The sequence below is a fragment of the Chenopodium quinoa genome, unplaced genomic scaffold, assembly GCF_001683475.1.
Source record: "Chenopodium quinoa cultivar QQ74 unplaced genomic scaffold, ASM168347v1, whole genome shotgun sequence".
Taxonomy (NCBI): Eukaryota; Viridiplantae; Streptophyta; class Magnoliopsida; order Caryophyllales; family Amaranthaceae; genus Chenopodium; species Chenopodium quinoa.
In genome coordinates, this window is record NW_018744460.1 from 1,277,873 (window position 1) to 1,297,905 (window position 20,033).

General features: G+C 36.2%; 2 protein-coding genes across 2 annotated transcripts; both read left to right on the forward strand.

Moving 5' to 3' along the window:
• The first annotated feature begins 3,927 nt into the window (after positions 1-3,927).
• Positions 3,928-7,858, forward strand: LOC110697134. Its single transcript, XM_021874479.1, has 2 exons — positions 3,928-5,231; positions 5,326-7,858. Exons 1-2 carry the CDS (start codon positions 5,160-5,162, stop codon positions 5,761-5,763), a joined length of 510 nt encoding a protein of 169 aa, XP_021730171.1. The 5' UTR covers positions 3,928-5,159; the 3' UTR covers positions 5,764-7,858.
• A 475-nt stretch (positions 7,859-8,333) lies between these two features.
• On the forward strand, positions 8,334-10,837 carry LOC110697133 (molybdenum cofactor sulfurase). Its single transcript, XM_021874478.1, has one exon. The coding sequence runs from the start codon at positions 8,640-8,642 to the stop codon at positions 10,587-10,589; it is 1,950 nt and encodes a 649-aa protein (XP_021730170.1). The 5' UTR covers positions 8,334-8,639; the 3' UTR covers positions 10,590-10,837.
• Positions 10,838-20,033: the final 9,196 nt, after the last annotated feature.

Below are 20,033 nucleotides of genomic sequence, written 5' to 3' on the forward strand. Positions count from 1 at the left end.
TTCAAGGAAAAAGTTAAACGTAATTGTAGACACATAATAGTGTATTCTAAGTAACAATGTATGTAACATACGTACTAACGAACAATCAAATAATGTAATGTAGGATCCAAATACAAGCAATTGGTGGCTTTTCGAGAACTTAGGCGATGAAGCTCATGAACCAGTAGGTTACTGGCCAAAGGAGCTATTGCCGAAGATGTCAAGTTTTGCATCAGTAGTGCAATTAGGAGGAAAGGTTTCGAGTCCTAACGACGTGCCTAGTCCGGCTTGTATGGGTTCCGGTGTTTTTATACCAGATGATTTCACAAGAACTTGTTACGCTTCTAATATCCAATTTGTGAATTCTAAATACGAGTTTTACGAACCAAAAGACGAAAAAATGCTTGTGATTGGTGATGCTCCTGATACATACCAAGCTGCATACCTAGGAGATGCAAGTAAGGATCATCCTGGAAGAGGGTATACACTAGTGTTTGGAGGACCTGCCATTAGGTAGATTGGGCTACAGCATTAATTAAGTATGGTCTTTTAGCGAAGTAAGCTAATTATATATAAATAAGTTTTGGTAGACAAGCTGAATTATCGTATATTTATATTATATAAGCTTTTCAAATGTTATAAAATGGAGATGAGTAAAAAAAAATAAAAAAATTATGGACGTTTTATGGTCTTTTAGCTAAGTAAGCTAATTTTATAAATAAGTTTTTTGTAGACAAGCTGAATTTTCATCTACATCAAATGTTCAAATTGCATAGTTATTCTTCTTTAATGAGCCTATAAATACAATTGGACAACCATCCTCAATTTATTTAGAGTTGTCGGGCCTACTACGTTAATTGAATTAGATTACTAGTAAAATCTGTTTTTATAAGATAGCATCAATTTCAATCAATAAAAGTCAATTTGTTGCACTCATAATCTCATATAGCAAAAATATTAGTTGAAGCTTTTATTAAAAAAAAATATATACATATGTTTGATTAGTGTATTTTTTTGATTGGAAACGGATTCGATTAAATCGATACCGTTACCAAGTATATGGTTAGAAGGTTTGGTATTACCTAAGGGTAATGGTTACCTCTCATTTGTTATCTCTCAAAAACTTAGGGTAACAAATACCCTTACCCTCCCCAAACACAAACAAAGGAAGTAAATTTTAACCGATTCCTTTCCATGGTCAAACCAAACAAATGAAAAAGTAATAGTTAAATGATTCCTTTCCCTCTTCTTATTTGTTTCCTTTCCTTTCCATTTCTATTATTAGAACCAAACACCCCCATAGTGTATATTAGTTGAAGTCCTTGAATGGAAATGTACTTCCTATGTTGCAGCTTAATTTTAAATCCACAAATTTTTTTATGTGGCTGAACACACTGTGTGGTCGGGGTTATTTATAGGGATTACTTATTCTAGAGTTATTTATTGCGGGATTATGTATTCCGGGTTACTTATTTAGGGGTTATTCAGTCGGTCAAGGGTTACTTATTCTAGACTTACTTAGTCGATTATCGTGTTTTTTGTGAGAGAGTAACCCCTGAATAAGTAACCGTGACCAATCTAGTAACCCCAGAATAAGTAACCCTAAAATAAGTAACCACTATAAGTAACCCCGGCCACACAGAAAAGCATCTTCTAAAATCACATTCATACACGTATAATCAATTGTAACATAAGAAGTATAATATAGAATATAACTTAAATTCTAAATCAAACTCCATATTCAGATTCAAATTCAAATAGACTTTTATATAATTTAGTTTAGTTTCTATAAAAATAAATTGGACGTTATCAATTTCGTCAAAAAAAATTGGACGTTATCTAGATATTTCCCTAATATGTTGATATCTCTCTTTAATTCAATCAACGATTTCCTACCAATAATGAAGATACTGCAACTGATTTTAATTGAATTAAATATTAGATTGATAATTCAATTAGCATATGACGCACTAAATTATTAATTCACATTAAAAGTACTTTAGAAATAATGCGTGGTTGGTGCACCCGGATACGGTGCACCTAGAAAGAACATTAGGCATGTTTTAAAGAACATGAGCGAAAAAAAAGAACATTATAAACGTTTATAAAAAACGCGAGCAAAATATATTATTTGAGTTTGTTCATTATATTCTTTGAGTTTGAACTATATGTTCTTTATATTATACTTTAATGTATGTACATAAATTCAACCACCTGAGTAACCATGAAATAGAACTTGTTCTTTAATGCATTATCATATTCTTTTTGTAAAGACTTTATGTTCTTTGTAATGTAGAGGTGATCATTGGACGGGCCGGGCCGAAACCTAAAAAATTAGCCCAGTTCTCGGGCTGGCCGGGGCGAGCCAAAATTCGGCTGAAATTTTTGTGCCCAAAATGGCTGGGCCGTGCAGGCTTTTCGGGCCGAGCCAAAAAATCAACTAAAAATGCATACACATTTCCAAACCCACCCAAAAAAATAAATTTCGGGTCGGTTGGACTTGGCCCAATTTCAGGTCGAAAAAATCTGCCCAAAGCCCGCCCAAAATCGAGTTGGGTCGAACCGAGCTAAGTATGATCAGGTCTTGTTCTTTGTCAAACACAAACATGTTCTTTTGTCAAACACAGGTATGTTCTTTTCAAACACTACTATGTTCTTTTTTTCATCCATGTTCTTTAAAATATGACTAATGTTCTTTCCGGATGCACCATGCGCATGGTGCACCCGGGTGCACTATACTATTTTCACTTTAGAAATGCCAAAATCGTATTCTCGCTCATATATGGTATTGAGATGTCATTTTAAATATATATTGCTATGCACCTTTACCAGTTTACCACATCAAATGCAAAAATACTCCAGAAATTATATTCATGGCCATGAAATTCTTAATTAATATTCTTTTACTCCTAATCTTTCTTCTTACTGTAAGTCATGGTGCTGAAGAGGGAAGCAGAAAATCAAGACTCAAAAAAAAAGATATAGAGCTCGATAAGCAACTCAACATCTTGAATAAGCCCCCCATTACAAGCTTCAAGGTCAAAAGCTAATACTCCATTCTATTAACTTTTTCACCAAACTAGGTTCGGTCTAGTTGTAAGGATTGTTAGCCCTCATGCCTCATACTCGTAAAAAAAACATTTGTGTTTACCTAGTTTACAATAGTATTAGTATACATTGAAAAGGTTTTAGGTAAGTTAAGGTGATATTTGTTTGAAACAAAGTTAAGGTGATTTTGAACTGGCTGCCTTTCGTGATTTTCTTCTTTCGTGAAGAGAAGTGGTAACTGTTTGCACACGAATTAGCTAAACTTAGTTCCTCTTTTGTTGATCTTAGAGTTTAGATGGAATAGGTTCCTAGTGGAATTTCTGACTTTGTAATGGCTGATTTAGCCTCTTTGACGGGGTAATAAATTGGTGTGCTCGTTTCCTAAATAAAAAATAAAAAAAAAAAAAAGAAAAAAGAAAAAAAAGTGACTTTGAAATTGATTCGGCTTTAATATAAATAAATCATAAAATAAGTTTTATAAGGATGTAACCTAGCTAACTTTACATACCGAGATTTGATTTACTTTCTTTTTTTATATCAGAGTAACTTTAGTACAAATGTACTACTTCTATTGTACATCCAATCCATTTATTTAACAGTTTATGATTAGCTATTTAATGATATTAAAATTCCCATAATTTGATGACAATGATAAAAATTGTATATTAATATGTGCATGAACAAGATTTTCATGCATGAAACTTACATTTCAATCAAGTAGCAATTGCCCCCATTATTCAATATACAAAGTAACAATTTTTTTGCCTTTATAATAGATCAAAGATGGTGAAATTATTGATTGCGTAGATATATACAAGCAACCGGCTTTTGATCACCCATTGCTCAAGAATCACAAGCTTCAGGTATATATGCACGTTTAATTCATTTGTTGTTGTTTTTTTTTTTTTCACTGATTAAGCATAGCTAACAAAACTAATTATGTTCATGAATAAAAAGAGGAGACCTAGTTTTATACCAGAAGAAAAAAGAGTGAAAAGAGCAAGCTCGAGATTAGATAGACGACAATATAATCAAGGGGAATTTAAAGGGTGTTCTCATGGAACAGTCCCTTTTAGGAGGGTTCAGAAGGAAGATTTGATCAACGCAAAAGCAATTCGTGATCTTCGTCGTCCAAGAACTGTTAATTCAACATTAAGGCTCACGCCTGAAATGCATGCAAGTATGTTCAACTGTACGATATCCATTAAATCAGATACAGAGTGCAGAGTATAGTACTAACTTTGCTAGAGATTTTAACCTTATTGATTCGAATGCTCCAAAGTATGCAGCATTGACAATTCCAGATGATAAATCCAGAAAGATAGAAGGAGCATTGACATTCATCACGGTATACAACTTATCAGTCCAAGCACCCCAATTAAGCGAGGCTCTACTATGGATTGGTTCCGGTGTTAGTGGTTCATATAGCAGTGTAGAATATGGATGGACAGTAAGTTTCAATATCAATTTAATCTCTCTGCATACTTACATTAGGAAAATGATATTCTGTCCAACTTTCATTTATAAATTTTTTGTCTCTTGTTTTGCGGGTAAATCCGCAACTGTATGGGGATAGTCAATCGCGAACTTATAGCCAGTGGACTGTAAGTTTGTTTATTAAAATGTTGGGGCACTCGCTAGAAAATCTCATTTAAAAATATCATACAAATAGAAAGTGGTGCTAAGATATAGTAAGATTAAATTCCGTCTATATTATTTGCCCATTTATGTTAAAGAAAGAAGCAAAAACCGTTCATGGCAATAAGATTAAGAGCATAGTCAACAGATTATCAATAATAGCACACAAACTATGCAACTAAGCCAAGAAAATACGAAATATAAAAGAACAATAATGAGCGACTGAGCCAAGCAAGCCTGTTTAAGTTTGCCAGACCAAGCCTAAGTAACTTTGACCCAGGTTCCCGGCTAATTAACCAAATCAACTCAGTTGTAGCTCTAGATTCTATACTATACGACTATACTAACACTAACCATTTAACATTCCATGATATATATGTGATTATTGGAAAAGAAAAAAAAATTGTGTCGGATTTCAGGCAGGTGGTTTCGAAAACACATGATGCTATAACTCACTTTGCCCAGGGTATGTGCAAATAAGTCCAAGATTGCCAATGGGTTCAACAAGTAATCTTGTTTCGACCTATGGGGGAAAGTCCTATGGCATGGATATCAAGATCTACAGGGTAATATCTTCAATATAATCTAACTTGTTTTCTACTACACATTTTACACATACTTTTGAGTAGAATCTCATCCATTACTAAAATTGTCTTACAGGATCAAAAGACAAGCAATTGGTGGATTATTGAAAACTTTAGTGACTTAGAAAAAGAACCAATAGGTTACTGGCCAAAAGAGTTATTTCCAACACTGGCGGATTCTACTACAGTACTGCAATTAGGAGGGAAGGTTTATAGCCCTTCAAACATCCCTAAACCAGTTCCAATGGGATCAGGAGTCTACGCAGCGCATGATCTCACCAGAAGTTGTTACGCTTCCAAACTTGCTTACATGGATACGGACAGAGAGTTTTACTTACCAACAAAATTGCCCATTCAAGTGATTGCTGACAATCCTGATGTATACAAAGCAGATTACTTGGGGAAGATAGATGATGACAATGGATATACCCTGTTGTTTGGGGGACCTGACCACATTGGTTGGAATTTTATGTATGATCAAGAACTAAACTTGTCTAGTCTGTTACCAAGCTAAGATTTAATCCTAAATCTGAATATAAATAAAGCCTGATCGCTTTTACTCCAATATCAGAAGTCTTCTCACAGGGCATATCCTCATATGTAAGCCTATTCAGTGTACGGACATAGGATGTACTCCCTTTATCCCTATATAATACCCGGTATGTCCCATAATCTCACATTTGATTGAGTATCATGTTTATGGAGATGAGTAATCTAATCCATGATACAAGTATTATTTTGGCTAATATAACATGTAGAATTTTGACCATTTTGCAAAACTTAACCTATTAAGATGTACTTGGAAGGATGTGCTCTTACTAAATCCGCCAACAATTTTAGAGGAAACAGTGTGTCTGCCCTGATTGATTGTTGCAATATAGTTGGAAGCCTATGCTTACAAGAGCAACCACTTCAGTCCTCAGGGATGGTAGAACCATCTACCTCCCATTTAGTCATGGGTTTGAGTACGGTCAACCCCCCCGCCCCCCACCATCACCCCACAAGCAGGATTTCCCATTTCCCCGACCTACAAGCACAAAGAAAGAAATCTTTTCAATAACAGATTTTTTGTTATCCTATTTTGAGCCAGTTTAAGTTTAATCATACACTATTCTACCTCGGCATCCTTTTGGGATTAAAGCTTTGTGGTTATTGTTGTATTCTACCTCGGAAGTATTTGACTATATGTGTCTCAGTCACAAGAGTGGTTGAGCTTAAGATACAGCACTAATGACCATACATCTAACATTGTAACCAATCTCTAAGGCCCGCTTTTAACCATGATCGTCAATAGCACAAGAACAAGTAGTAGGTTAGAAGGATCATGGAGGGATGGTTAGTCCCTCCATCTCCACCCGGTGTGACCAGGGTTCGATCCTCACCCCACCCCTCCTGTGACAGGAGGAGCACCCCCGTTACTTACCGTATAAAAAAATTAAAAAAAAAAAAGGTTGGATGGAGGACTTATTTTGGCTAATCTTTCTGTTTTTGGTTTTCTTTTAAATCACTTCCCTCGTCCCACAAAACAATTCTCATTTATCTCTGTCCCACAAAAGTGAACATTTCTCGTAGGCGCATTGTTTTATAATAGACTACTTTTCCATGTTACTCCCTTCGTCCCTCAATAAAATTCTGCTGCCAATACTCTCCTAAAACTATGGAGAGGGTAAAGTGAAAAACTATGTTTTTAACTTTTTCTTTTCCACTTTTTCCTTGACATACACAACATCAGTTCAAGTTCACATACCTCTAAGTACTATGTCAAGGAAGAATTATAATCAATAGCTACAAATTCTGACTTTAACACAAAGACTTGTTCAATGCTCCAAATCAAATGATTGAAAAGGAGAAAAATGGAGAGATTTGGAAGATATTAAGCTACTCTATTAGTGATACTGCCGGCCACTATCAACCTACAGTAACGCTTTTATTGTCTAGTTCCTGTCAATTTAGTGCACCCTTGGCCCGGCCATCTTTATCAAGCCTGCGGTTATCAAAGTGCTACCACCACAACTTTAACGACTTACAATACCATTTTAATTGCGGGGTGCCTCTATTTCTGACAATATAATTTTTTTTCTTAAATCAGGCTAAATAGACTAATTGACTGTCACATTGTCACCACTGTCAATTACTCGAATATTTTTGAAGAAAACGATATTATCATTAATAATTACTCCCCCAAGATGTGATAGGTAAAACACTAAGGTTTTTCAATAATGTCAAAAGTGTGAAAACTAGATACGGCTTTTTTGGTATACTTGGGTACTAATTTAGAGAGCTCAACGATTAAGTTAAACTCTGTAGTACTTCCCCATCCTTAATTAAAGTTTACAGCTTATCTTGACAGGTTTATCAAGAGAACGAAAGTAGTGTGAACTGTGGACACATATAAAGTATAAACAAGCAAAAAGATACCCAAAAAAAAAAGTAATTACAGAGCATATTTTGGTGTTTAGGGGATTGGGGGACAATTATGAGCAATTATTAGCCTAAAGTATATTCTTCACAAATTCCAGCTCTTACTCATTTCAACAACAAAGTAATCGAACAGTTTTTCTTACTTATTCATTTCGTAGACTTCACCCAAAATCTTCAAGTGTTCATTAAAAAATTATAATGTGTCTTATAGTATGAGATTCATGATCCTTTTTCTAGGAAAATAGAAAAGATCTTAACCAGGTTCTAACAGGTCAGATAATCTTTTGACACTCCATTAGTAGGACCAACCAGGCAACCATGAATGATAAACTAAAAATCAAAGGCAAGGTCGAATAATCAAAGAATAAATAATCTTTTTGCACTCTCATTTGATTCTTGACATGTTTACAAGAAAACTAAAAAGAAATATCCTTTCTTTTTCATAGTTCTTTATTAATTTTTGGTGTAAAAAGGAGGGAAACGATGTTCTTTATAGATTTTTGGTGTAGAAAGAAGGGGAATTATCTACAATAACCTCAATTGTATTATAGATCATTCTCTTGCTATAAAGTGTGATCATTTTGATAAATAGTCTTCACTACAAAGTTACCATAGATAATTTCTCTCAAGTGATCGTAATCATCAAAAGATTGGAATGAAAGGGATAATAGTAATACGACTAGTCAAATGAGATAGTCCACAAGTGTAGATTGAAAGACAAAAAGAGAGGGTCTTTAGTACTATGACCTGTTAAAAGTCACCACACTATGGCCCCTTAATAAGTGCGTTTGTCCAAAAAATGCATTTAAAGTGGGGCTATGCTTTATAATACTTCCAAACTAAGCAATACCCTCAATAAAACAAAACAAACTCCTAAGGAGTATATGAGTAATGAAAAGCAATAGTAGTAAGCAAATAATATGAAAGCAAAGCACAAAACCAAGACAGTTTGAAGAAGTTACCCAAAGAATGCAGTCAACTTCAACAAGGGAGGTCACAGAATTGTGCTTCCATGGTTGCTGCCCAACTCCTTTCTTCACTCTAAATGAAGCTGATAAATCCACTGCTGCTAAACCAAGAAATTCTTCGGCCGAAAACCGTCGCACTTTTGCTTCCACCACCTCTTCCTCTTTGTTCCCTAACACTGAGTTTAACAACCCTGACTCCCTTCCATCCCTGCAAGAAGCATTTGATCAGTTCATCAGAACCTACCCAAACTACACCGAGACTTACCAAATTGATGAAATACGTGCTCAAGAGTACTACAATCTTTCCCTCTCTAACCATGTATGCCTTGATTACATTGGCATTGGCCTGTTCTCTTTCTCACAGCTTCACAACCAGCTTTCTCTCACATATCCTTCAACATCATCTTCACCCCCTCCATTGCGGCCCCACAGCTCAGACTTTCCGGTCTTCCACTTATCGTATAAGTCAGTAAATCTGAAGAACCACTTGCTTGAAGGAGGAAATGAATCGAGATTGGAGTCTGCAATCAAGAAGAGGATCAGGGAATTCCTCAACAATAGTGAAGATGATTATTCTGTAGTTCTGACAGCAAACAGAACATCAGCCTTCAGATTAGTTGCAGAGTCATACCCTTTTGGGTCTTGTAAGAAGCTCCTCACTGTCTACGATCATGACAGTGAGGCAGTAGATACAATGATTAATAGCTCAGAGAAGAGAGGAGCTCAAGCAATGGCAGCTGAGTTTACATGGCCAAGGTTAAGGATTCACTCATCAAAATTGAGGAGTATGATTACCAGCAAGAGAATGATCAGCAAGAAAAGAGGGCTTTTTGTTTTCCAGCTTCAATCAAGAGTGACAGGTGCTAGATACTCTTACCAATGGATGAAAGTGGCACAAGAACATGGATGGCATATCCTTCTTGATGCTTGTGCTGTGGGACCAAAAGACATGGATAGTCTGGGACTCTCTCTCTTCCAACCAGATTTCTTAATATGCTCTTTCTACAAGGTTTTTGGGGAGAACCCATCTGGATTTGGGTGTCTCTTTGTCAAGAAATCGGCTATTTCGATCCTGGAAACTTCAACTACTGCTGGAATTGTAAGTATTGTCTCAGCAAGGAAGTTATTTTACCTGCCTGAAGAATCTTCTGGCACTGAAACAGAGTTTGAACAAGAACTTGAGTTGGGCTCATCATCATTCAATTCCTTCTCTGGTCCAATATCCATCCAAGCACCGACAATGGAAAAAGGGGAGTCCTCTACGTCAGTAAGGAATAAAGATACTAGAGTGAAGATCAATGGACAAAAAATCTCAGAAATTGAAGTGATAGATGAAGCTAGTGATATTTTTGTTGAGCGACGAAGCACGGTAATCAGCAGAAAAAGGAATTCACTAGTTGAATGTAGGTGCTTGGATCATATTGATGCATTGGGGCTCTCACTGGTAAATAGTAGGAGCAGGTACCTTGTCAATTGGCTCATTAATGGTTTAACAAAGCTCCAGCACCCAAATGCAGAAAGGGCAGTTCCCTTGGTAAAAATATATGGGCCAAAGATAAAGTTTGATCGAGGACCAGCCTTGGCTTTCAATGTGTTTGATTGGAAAGGCGAAAAGGTTGAGCCTATTCTAATACAGAAACTTGCTGATAGGAAAAGCATATCTTTAAGCTATGGTTTTCTGCATCATATTTGGTTTCCAGAAAAGTATGAACAACAAAAGGCTAGTGTTCTTGAGAAGAGAAGATGTGAAGCAAAGGAAAACCCAGGAAACAAAAAGAAAGGAAAGGAAAACCTAGGTATAAGAGTAGTTACAGCTGCATTCGGATTCATTGCCACATTTGCAGATGCTTACAAGCTTTGGGCTTTTGTAGCTCAGTTCTTGGATGCAGACTTTGTGGAGAAAGAGAGATGGCGATACACTGCCCTTAATCAGACAGCTGTTGAAATCTGAACGGCGGGAATTCTTAGTCCAATAATCAATTTTCCAGAGTTTTCGGAATCATGAGGTCACCAATGCTTACAGGTGAAGCATACCGAGGTTCATAGTGTAATTGAATCAAGGATCTGTAATCTCCTTACCTTTTTGACAGCACATTTTATACGAAGTATATGCCATTATTGTACATCTCACTTCACAATCTAGTAAAATTCCTTTCATTATATTCATAATAGAACAAAACGTACCTGCTGCTTCTTACAGCTCTCTGATTAGCATATTCCCTTCAAATTGTCAGCATTTCAGGTAGAATTTCCAGCCCAATCATTTCCCTTCAGCGTTTGAACATCAGTCTTATCTGATACAGTTTATGTTTTACAAGACATTATTACAGTTGAATAGCATGAAATCTTTGTTTATGTAGTATTTTTACCATAAAAGCACTACCAGTGGTACAAACAAAAAATTGCCTGTATATTATGATGAATAAAATGATAATATCTTACTAGACATATAACGTAAACATATGCAAACACAACAAAGCCATGTCAGTAAATGCCAGCACACTCTGCATGAAATGTCTGGTAAAGAGTGAATTGTAAGGAACAAGAGTAAATTAGACTCCAAGTAACAGCTTTGACGAGTCAATCTATGATTTTGTAATATTTGGTAAGGGTAAACTGTAAAAGTAGATGGAGATTAACCTACTCTCTTTGAGGGCAGATTTGTTTAAGAGTCCAAAATGCGCAACAAACCCATAAATATATATTATTTACCTTATGGCTTATGCTACATTATAAAGCAAAATGCATGCCTATCGTTCAATAAAATTTTATAAAATCCAACTAGCTAGGTGTTAATCAACTGAACACATTTACAGAATCTGTTATTTGCTCTGAGCTAGTTCCATGTCAAAAATACTAATATAATCTACTTTTATAGAAATTATTGTACGCTATCTAATACGAGTATCTGTTAACCGCCAAACAAGACCTGTGATTACCATACTCAGCATAGTTATATGCAATGTTTAGGCTACAGTTAGTTGATTATCAAAACTTTTGATTAGTGATGGTGGATGATGACTTTAAAGAAGCTGTGGGAAACAGAATAGGTTATAACTCATAACTCAATGACCGGTGTCCTCTAGCCATAGACTAGATAAAACAGAAGCCATCTAATAAAGCGACATCTAAAGCTTTATGTGCAATCTTATAGCTTGTAAGTTGTAACTTTTAGATGACTAACTGATAGTTTGGATGCAAAACCAGGGTAGGCAGTGTGCTGCTATAAATTCACCAAACCATGGAAGAATACTTCTATGCGGTATAATAAGCATTAGAAAATAGAAGCTACAGTTTCCTTAAATGTGGCCTTCATGTTCTGTTCATTCTCTGCAATCAAGTCTGCTAAGAATAAGCTCTTCATATTATTTTCCAGTTGCACATTGCACTTCCTATGAAGCTAACATGTTAAGGTCGTCTCTGTACTTCTCAGGAGTCAGAAAGCTAATTAGTTGAGGTATCCCAAGGAATGATAAGAAAAGTAGGTACTAAACATCAGCCAATCCAAAAAAAAAAAAAAAAAAAAAAAAAGAAGTTTGAAATTTTTTTTTTTTTTTTTGTAGCTCTGGATAGAATGCTTAGTGTGACAAGCAGAGTGAGATAAACAGCCTAAGCTGCTAAGTAAAACTAGAACTTTATAACCTTAAAACTAATATCTCACATGAGCCCCAAGCCAACCCATGAATGTTCTCAGAAGCTTCTTTGTGATACTAAGATCATAATCACGTTGATATAAGGTGAAAAATAAACACAACACGCAACTACAAACAGTTAACACCAGTGAGAAAAAGAGAGTTCTCGGCCATAGGCTTCCAGTAAGCAGCACATAATTGATGATAAACTAATACGGACTAATAGAGCTGTCAATAAGTCTATGCTAAGTAGAGCTGGAATTTCTAAAGCTTACCCTGAGTTAAACTATTGATGTTGTTAAATAAATCAGCAATTATATTGGACACACCTAATTATTCGTACTTCTAAATTTTGTAAAGATGTTGGTAAGTTGTTTAAAATTGATCAGGATATCCAGGATGTTAATGATATATGAACTTTGAAGCCCCATGAAGGCTTCAGTATGTGAGTATGTCTAGTTCCTTCGGAAGCAATTCCCTTTTCCTCCAAAACACAAAAGCCAGATATAGAACTAAGTGTTCATTTGACAGGAGAAGGCACAAGAGTAACATAGCTGTCAAATATGATATATGACATAATGCTGAGGAAAGCAGGACTCTCGAAACAAAAACTAATAAGTACGAAAAAGCTCCAAACCTACCATAATGCCTACATAACAAAATTAGTAATATAAATGGATAAAGTAGCATAAATGCATAATATAGATCAGGCTGCTTAAGACAAAGGAACCTGTGTAATGGTGGGTCTGAAACCAACGGACCAGTACGAACTGAATTATAAATTTCTGGCATGCTTCACTAAATTCCCATAAGATTTGACAAAGCACGAAAAAAGCGACCTTTACACGATCTGCTGGTGTAAGATACCAATCAGCCAATCAAACTACAAGGTAGCAACTCTCATCAAACTGTGAATTCTAGTAGTCATGACTTCTTATAGTATCAACAACATTACTAGTCATACATTGGTCCAAAAAATGTGTAATACTTGAGAAACCCAGATACAAAAGACAAACCTAGACTTATGAGCAATTTAATTTTATTTGGCGATAGCAATGAGAGTTAGTTTCATTGACATAGGCAAACAAGTGACTACTAAATTTGTATATTTGGTCTCATTATTCTCTTTGGTTGTAACTTGTAAGACAGTCTCAAAGGGTGACTTTCAAAAGTAACTTGTGAGTTATTTGGCTCTTTGCTCTCTCAGGTTGTAAGAGAACTAGTATAGAAAGACGGGGTAACTTTCATGAATAACTTGCCAGATATGAAAGGATAGTTTTCGAGAAATGAGGTGACATTTTCCGTCTCATGCTATAATTGCCTAGAATTTAAACACCAAATGACTATGACCAGGTAAAAAGACCGTAATGCAAATTTTTGAAGAGGAAAACAACCACCTGATAACATCAACAAATCAAAAATCCCATCTTTATTAACACTAATCTTAGGGTCCTTTGAAATGACAAAAAGAACAAGAATTCCACAACATCAATTAAACAACTTTTCATATAAACCACATTTCATCAAATAAAAAAAAATAAAGAAAGAAAAATATTTGATAATCATAATAAAAGAGGAACATTATCACACCTACCCAATTAACCTCATAATGCCAGCTGATGGTGAAACCCACTTTAAAGAAGAAACCATGTGGCCCAACAGCAGAAGACTTCTCTCAGGCATTTTATCAAACAGTTGGAAGACTCTACCAAAAATTCCTTCAAAAAATCAAGTTCCAATATGTAAATGCCACCAAAATAATACAACAGTAGTTCAAATTAACAGCATTTGAAATTTCCAAAATCTGGGTATTGAAACATCAGCATTAATCCAGATTCTCTAAATTCATGCCCATCAAAAGAGACAGTAACGTTTAATACTATATTTCTTCAAATGGAAAGAATTGGCATCACATAATTAGGTGATCACATTGAAGAATGACGTCATAATATATATATTGAGAAGATAGTGGACAAAAATATGAGACAAATTGTACGAAAATCTCAAGTAATAAAGCTGTGTTATTTAGAACATCATGAAGTAAGAACTGCATTTTGAGGGCAGACTCAAAAAACTGAAAATCAAGTGGAAGCATAATTGTAGAGTTCTCACCTTGGAAGTTTAGGCTAATCCTAGCTTCATGGTTGAGTATTTTTGTTTTTCCGACAAAGAGAGTCAGACTAATGATATAGACGGAATTTGATCTCGAGTGTGTAAATGGGTAACACTTGTGGTTGTTAGGAGCCTTTGTGGTTAATTTCATCCAAAAAAAATGATTGAGTAAAAATGTAAAATAATGCATGTTAAAGTATTGCTAATAGTTGGGTCCTTGGGTTGATTTTAACCCACGTATGGCAAATTGGCAACCTTCTATGCATTGTACTAAACTAACTGACCAATGACTCAATTAGGCTCGGTTCTAATTAAAGTTGAGCATGGGTCAGGTTATGTAGGCTTGTGTATTGTGCTACCGTGCCTTACGCTAAATCAGGTTATATCTGTGACAAATTAAATAAGTCTTGTTGTATAGGATTCGTGCTTAATATAATTTAATATATTACCTCCGTTTCTTATTATGTGCAACAAAAGAATATTTTATACGAGTATCTCACATATAATGCCCATTTATTGCACATAATAAGAAACTGATGGAGTAGAATATATGGTTAAATGGTCAATATTAAATAGGCTTACACAAGGGTTAGTTAGCGGTGCTCATATTAAATTTTGATAATGATGCTCATGCTCATCTTTTGACCATTTGGCATACCTCTCATGTCATGCCAAGCTTCTAGCAAGGTAATACCCTATTGAGCTATTTTTGTACCATATCTAATTAACTCTCGTATTAGCCTAACCCCATAACCAACTCTAGTCCAAATAATGAGACCATCCCTAAAAAAAATCATATACTTTCTCTATTTTTTGTTTACTTGCAACAATTCTCTTTTCATGCTTGCCAATGTATTATTTTAATCGATAATATCTTTAAATACTAATGTATAAAAAATATAAACATTTGATATTAAATATTATAAATCGAGACGAATTTAACAACATCTCACATGATTATATTTTTTCTTAACTATAAATCACCAATGTTAGAGTATTAGACAGAGTGAAACAAATAAATACTGTAAAAATCAAACTGTTGTAAATATAAAAGCACCAGAAGAAGTAGGATCAAGGGGGCTATCATTAGATGCATTGTATATTTGTATCCATATTTGTCTATGAAAAATGACAGATAATTGTAAGGGATGCGTATGTAAAACTTAACTAATTAAAATATTAATTACATTAATCAATGTGTAATTTTATATGAGAGTGAGGGATAGCTCAAGTGGTTAGAGTTTTCCTTCCGATCTTGGGATCGATTCTCACCCCCGCCCTTTGTGGCTCTCTAAACACCAAAAAAATGAGTAATTGGGTATGGCTCAAATTTTATAGGTCTATTGTTTTGGTGGTTCGTAAAAGTTCTAGAATATCAGGGATACAAAAATGATTAAGGGAGTTCCGAAATATTCTAGCCATTTCTTTCAACCTCCATCTACAACTATAAATATTAGGAATGGGCATTCATACATACACAAGAAGTCAATCATAACAATACATAAGCCTTTCTACCTTTGTGCTACATTTACATATAGTGGATTTGAGGATTTTTCTCATGTTAAATAATCTGTCATTTTTGTGTCCTTTCTACTACTTGTCTTGCATTTATTATTCTCTCTATTATACTTCTCAATCTCTACATATTTTATTTGCTTCTACTATGCGCACTCACCAACCCTGACACTATTAATAATGGTCTAATTTATTCATATAACCTTTTTATCTACACAAGTAATGAAGGATTTACTATGTGCAGGGGCGGACCCACGTGTAGTCATAGTGTGTCACAGGACAACCTATTATTTTATAAAAAAAATTAAACACTAAATGTCAAGAACTTCAGCTTGCAGCCTAATGGTTTTTTTACCACCCATCACACGCGAGATGTGGGTTCAAACCCCATTACTGACATTTTTTTTCTTTTTTTTGCTTTATAACCTCACACCCAATTTTCAACATTTAGAAATTAAAACTTGGGATTCAGAACATTTCCCCCAAATTGTAAAACCCTAAGTCTCTAACTCCCCTAAATCGAAATCCCCAGACCCCACCAGCAGGCCCGTAGCCCCGCCACCGTTCACCGGCCAGTTTAAGCTCCGTACTCCGTCACTCCATTTTCTCACCGTCGCCAATATATGGTTCGTCCGTCAATGTCAATCTGTGGCTCATACTTTGTGGAAAATCAATACTTTGATGTATGTTGCTCAATTACAATCCATTGTCGCTTCTGCTGCTCACAAATTTCCCGATCTTCTTCTCTGTTTTGATCTTCTCTCCGATCTCATTTCCGCCATTAATGACGAACCTAAGGTTCCATTTCTTAATTTTTTTCTCCTTTTTATCTTTTTTCTACTTGATTAGATCTATGTTGCTGCTAATTGTTCAAAATCATGGAATTTCGGCATGTTTAAGTTTGTATTGCAATCAATTTAATTATTTTTAGGTTGTTTAAGTTGAATTTTGAGAATTCTAGTTGCAAATTATACTGGCATTTGGATTGTTTTAGAGAATTATTAAGTTTTGATTGGGAATTCTTGCTTAAACTATGAATGGGCTTGATATGGATTGAATTAGGAACCTATTATGTATTTATGTTATGGCAAAGAAAATGTGAAGATGCATTGTTTTCGCTGCTGGTTTTGGGTGGGCGGAGGCCGGTGCGGCACTTGACATAGTTAGCTATGGTTAAAATTATCTGGAAAGGAGATCCTAGTTCGATACTCAAGGGCTAGTGCTCTTCAAGGGTTTCTTGCTGACCATTCACATGCAGGAGGGTGGTTTTGGTGGTGGTGTAGGAGGAGGGGTGGTTGTTGGGGCTGGGCTGGGAAGTGGCTGTTGGGCTGGGTGGGGAATTGTTTAATTAATTTTTTTTAGAAAAAAATAGACCATTCACATGCAGACACGTGTCAAGTAACCTGCTTTTTTTTATGTATTTTTTTTGCTAATCATACAAGCTTTGACTATTTTTTAATATTATATACGGTCAATAAACGATGATGGGACAACCTATTACTCAAATCCTGGATCCGCCACTGACTATGTGTTCAACTAAACTCAAGTTTTGATGTAAAAAAATTCACATAGAATTATGAGGGTTCCCCCCCCCCCCCAATTAAGTATAAAAATAAAGTATTCATATAATCACAATAAAATTATGAGGGGTTTTTTTTTTTACCCAATAAAAATAATACATTCTTATTTTTCTTTAAACTAAAACCTAATTTTAGATAAATCTTTCAACTTCAACTCTTTTGTGGTGGGGCTTTAAACCACATGATAATGACGATGGAGCTAATTCTTTAATTTTCTACAAACTTTTTATAAATATCTTAACATAAATGTTTATGTTAAATTACTAAATAGCACATGAATAATATTTAAGGTATGAAATACGAGCTTAAATCAAACAAAAAACCCTAGCCGTCTCCCCTTTATTTTTCACTAGTAGACAAAACGTCTTTTAATTCATCAAAAATGCTCCGGTCAATTAGAAAAAAGGAGCTTATTAAGCATAATTCCGCGCTTAAATTAAAAAACAGAGAGGAAATGCTCCGGTTAAAAATAAAAACGGAGCATTAACTTTAGGGTGCGTTTGGTTCGCTGGTTTCAGGAAAGGGAATGGGAATCATTCCCTTTCAACCTGTTTGTTTGCCACTTTTTCCCTCAATCATTCCCCCATTTCATTTTTCAAAATACCCCAAAACCCCTCTTCCCCATTCCCCCCCCCCCACTTTCCCATTCCATTCCCCACCCACCCTAACCCTAACACTAACACCCATATACGCCGGTGGTGGTCGGACGGCGACTGTCGGCGAGCACCGGGGAGTGGTCGGGGAGGCTCGGCGAGCACCGGGGAGTGGTCGGCGATGTGGTGCTGTGGTGGAGGAGGGAGATCGAGCGTCGGGGAGGGGGGCTGGAGCATCGGGGAGGGAGTTCAAGGTGGTGCTGTGGTCGGTGGTGGTCAGCGACCGTCGGCGAGGGGGGCTGGAGGGTCAGCGAGGGGTCAGCGACCGTCGGCGAGGGGGGCGCGACTGTCGGCGAGGGAGTTCGAGCATCGGGGAGGGGGGCTGGAGCATCGCATCGGGGAGGGAGTTCGACGGTCGGGGATGGGGGCTGGATGGTCGGCGACGCTCGGGGATGGGTCAGCGACGGTCGGCGGAGGTCTGTGAGGGTTCGGCGGAGGTCGGAGCTGCGCTGTGGTGGTGGTGCTGTGGTGGAGGGAATGATTCCCTGGTTTTTGTAACAAACAACCTTCCAAATTTTCCACTTTGCCATTCCATTCCATTTCACTCCCTTTGTTCATTCCATTCCGATTCCCTTCTGTGAACCAAACGGCCCCTTAATATACTCTGTTCCTTAAAAAACTCGGAGGGTATTGCTGTTAATACTCTAGTGTTTTTAACCGAAGCATTTTGAAATGTGAAATGCCTCCAAAAATAAGTTAGGGCTCAAAAATTTTCATTCATTCTCGTTCTCTCTTCTCCCTCTAACAACCGCTAATGTACTATACTCTCCTCAATTCAATCCTCTTCTCGCCGCCGGAAAAGAAGATCCTCCAGGTCGTCACCGGTGCTGCCATCTTACTTCTCTCCGGTGCTACTCTTCTTTCCTCCTCACCTTAGCGTCGTTGGTTCAACTCGTCCCCAATTGTCTTCTTTGTTCTTCCTACAATCTTAGCCGAATCTGGGTTCTTCGTTCGTGGTGTTGGGTTCTGGTGGATGGGAGTTGTAGGTGGGTGGTTGTCGTAAGTGGGTGTTCGTGGGACTGGCTTCTGGTGGGTGGGGGTTATAGTGGGTTGTGGTCTGGGCGCTTGAAGTCCGAAAAGAAGCTCAATTCGACCATCTTCCTCACCGTCGGAAGCTCCTTTAGGTCGTCGTCGGTTCCTCATTTCCTTCCTATTCGTTCCTCCTCTCCCTCGATCTTGTAAATTTCCCCTTTTTTTCTTCTATTTTTTTTAAAAAAATATAATCTTCATCTAATTACTTTCTCAATTTGCTACTTGATTTCAGCGGTTAAATGTTGTTTCCAAGTTCAATATGTGTTCTCGCTGTCGGAATCTGTCATTGACGCCTCCTCTTACATGCTTTTTCAACCTTTAATTTGATAGCTTGGTCTTGCAATTCTATAGACTACAAGGTGATTTTTTGCTATTTTTTTTTTTAATTTTTTTCTGGAATTTAGTTGTTTGGAGTACTTTCACTTGGACAGATCTGGGGCCTTTAATCTCGGATTTTTTAATTGTTGTTTGAAGTTCTAATGTGATATATACTACTTAATATTTTAAATTTTTTTTTTTTTTTTTTTTTTTTTTTTTTTCTGTTTTGATAGAAACAAATATATATAATTAAAAGAAATGAACTCTTTATATATGATCTGTCAGTGATTAAAAAAAGAACAATACATTCATAATGACATTCCTCTATCAATTCTAAAGGCGTCAATGTTCATACAAGCAGATGGACAATTTCATTTTCTACCCCTGAGTTTGTTTTTATTACTAGATGAAAAATACAAATGGGCACCGGTTCAAAAATCCCATTTAGCACCGGTTTTGAATTGGTCCTTATTTGAGGAATTTCAAAAACCAAAAGATTTCGCACTGGTTTAAAATCGGTGCGAAAACTTAGATTTCGCACCGGTTCTTGCTG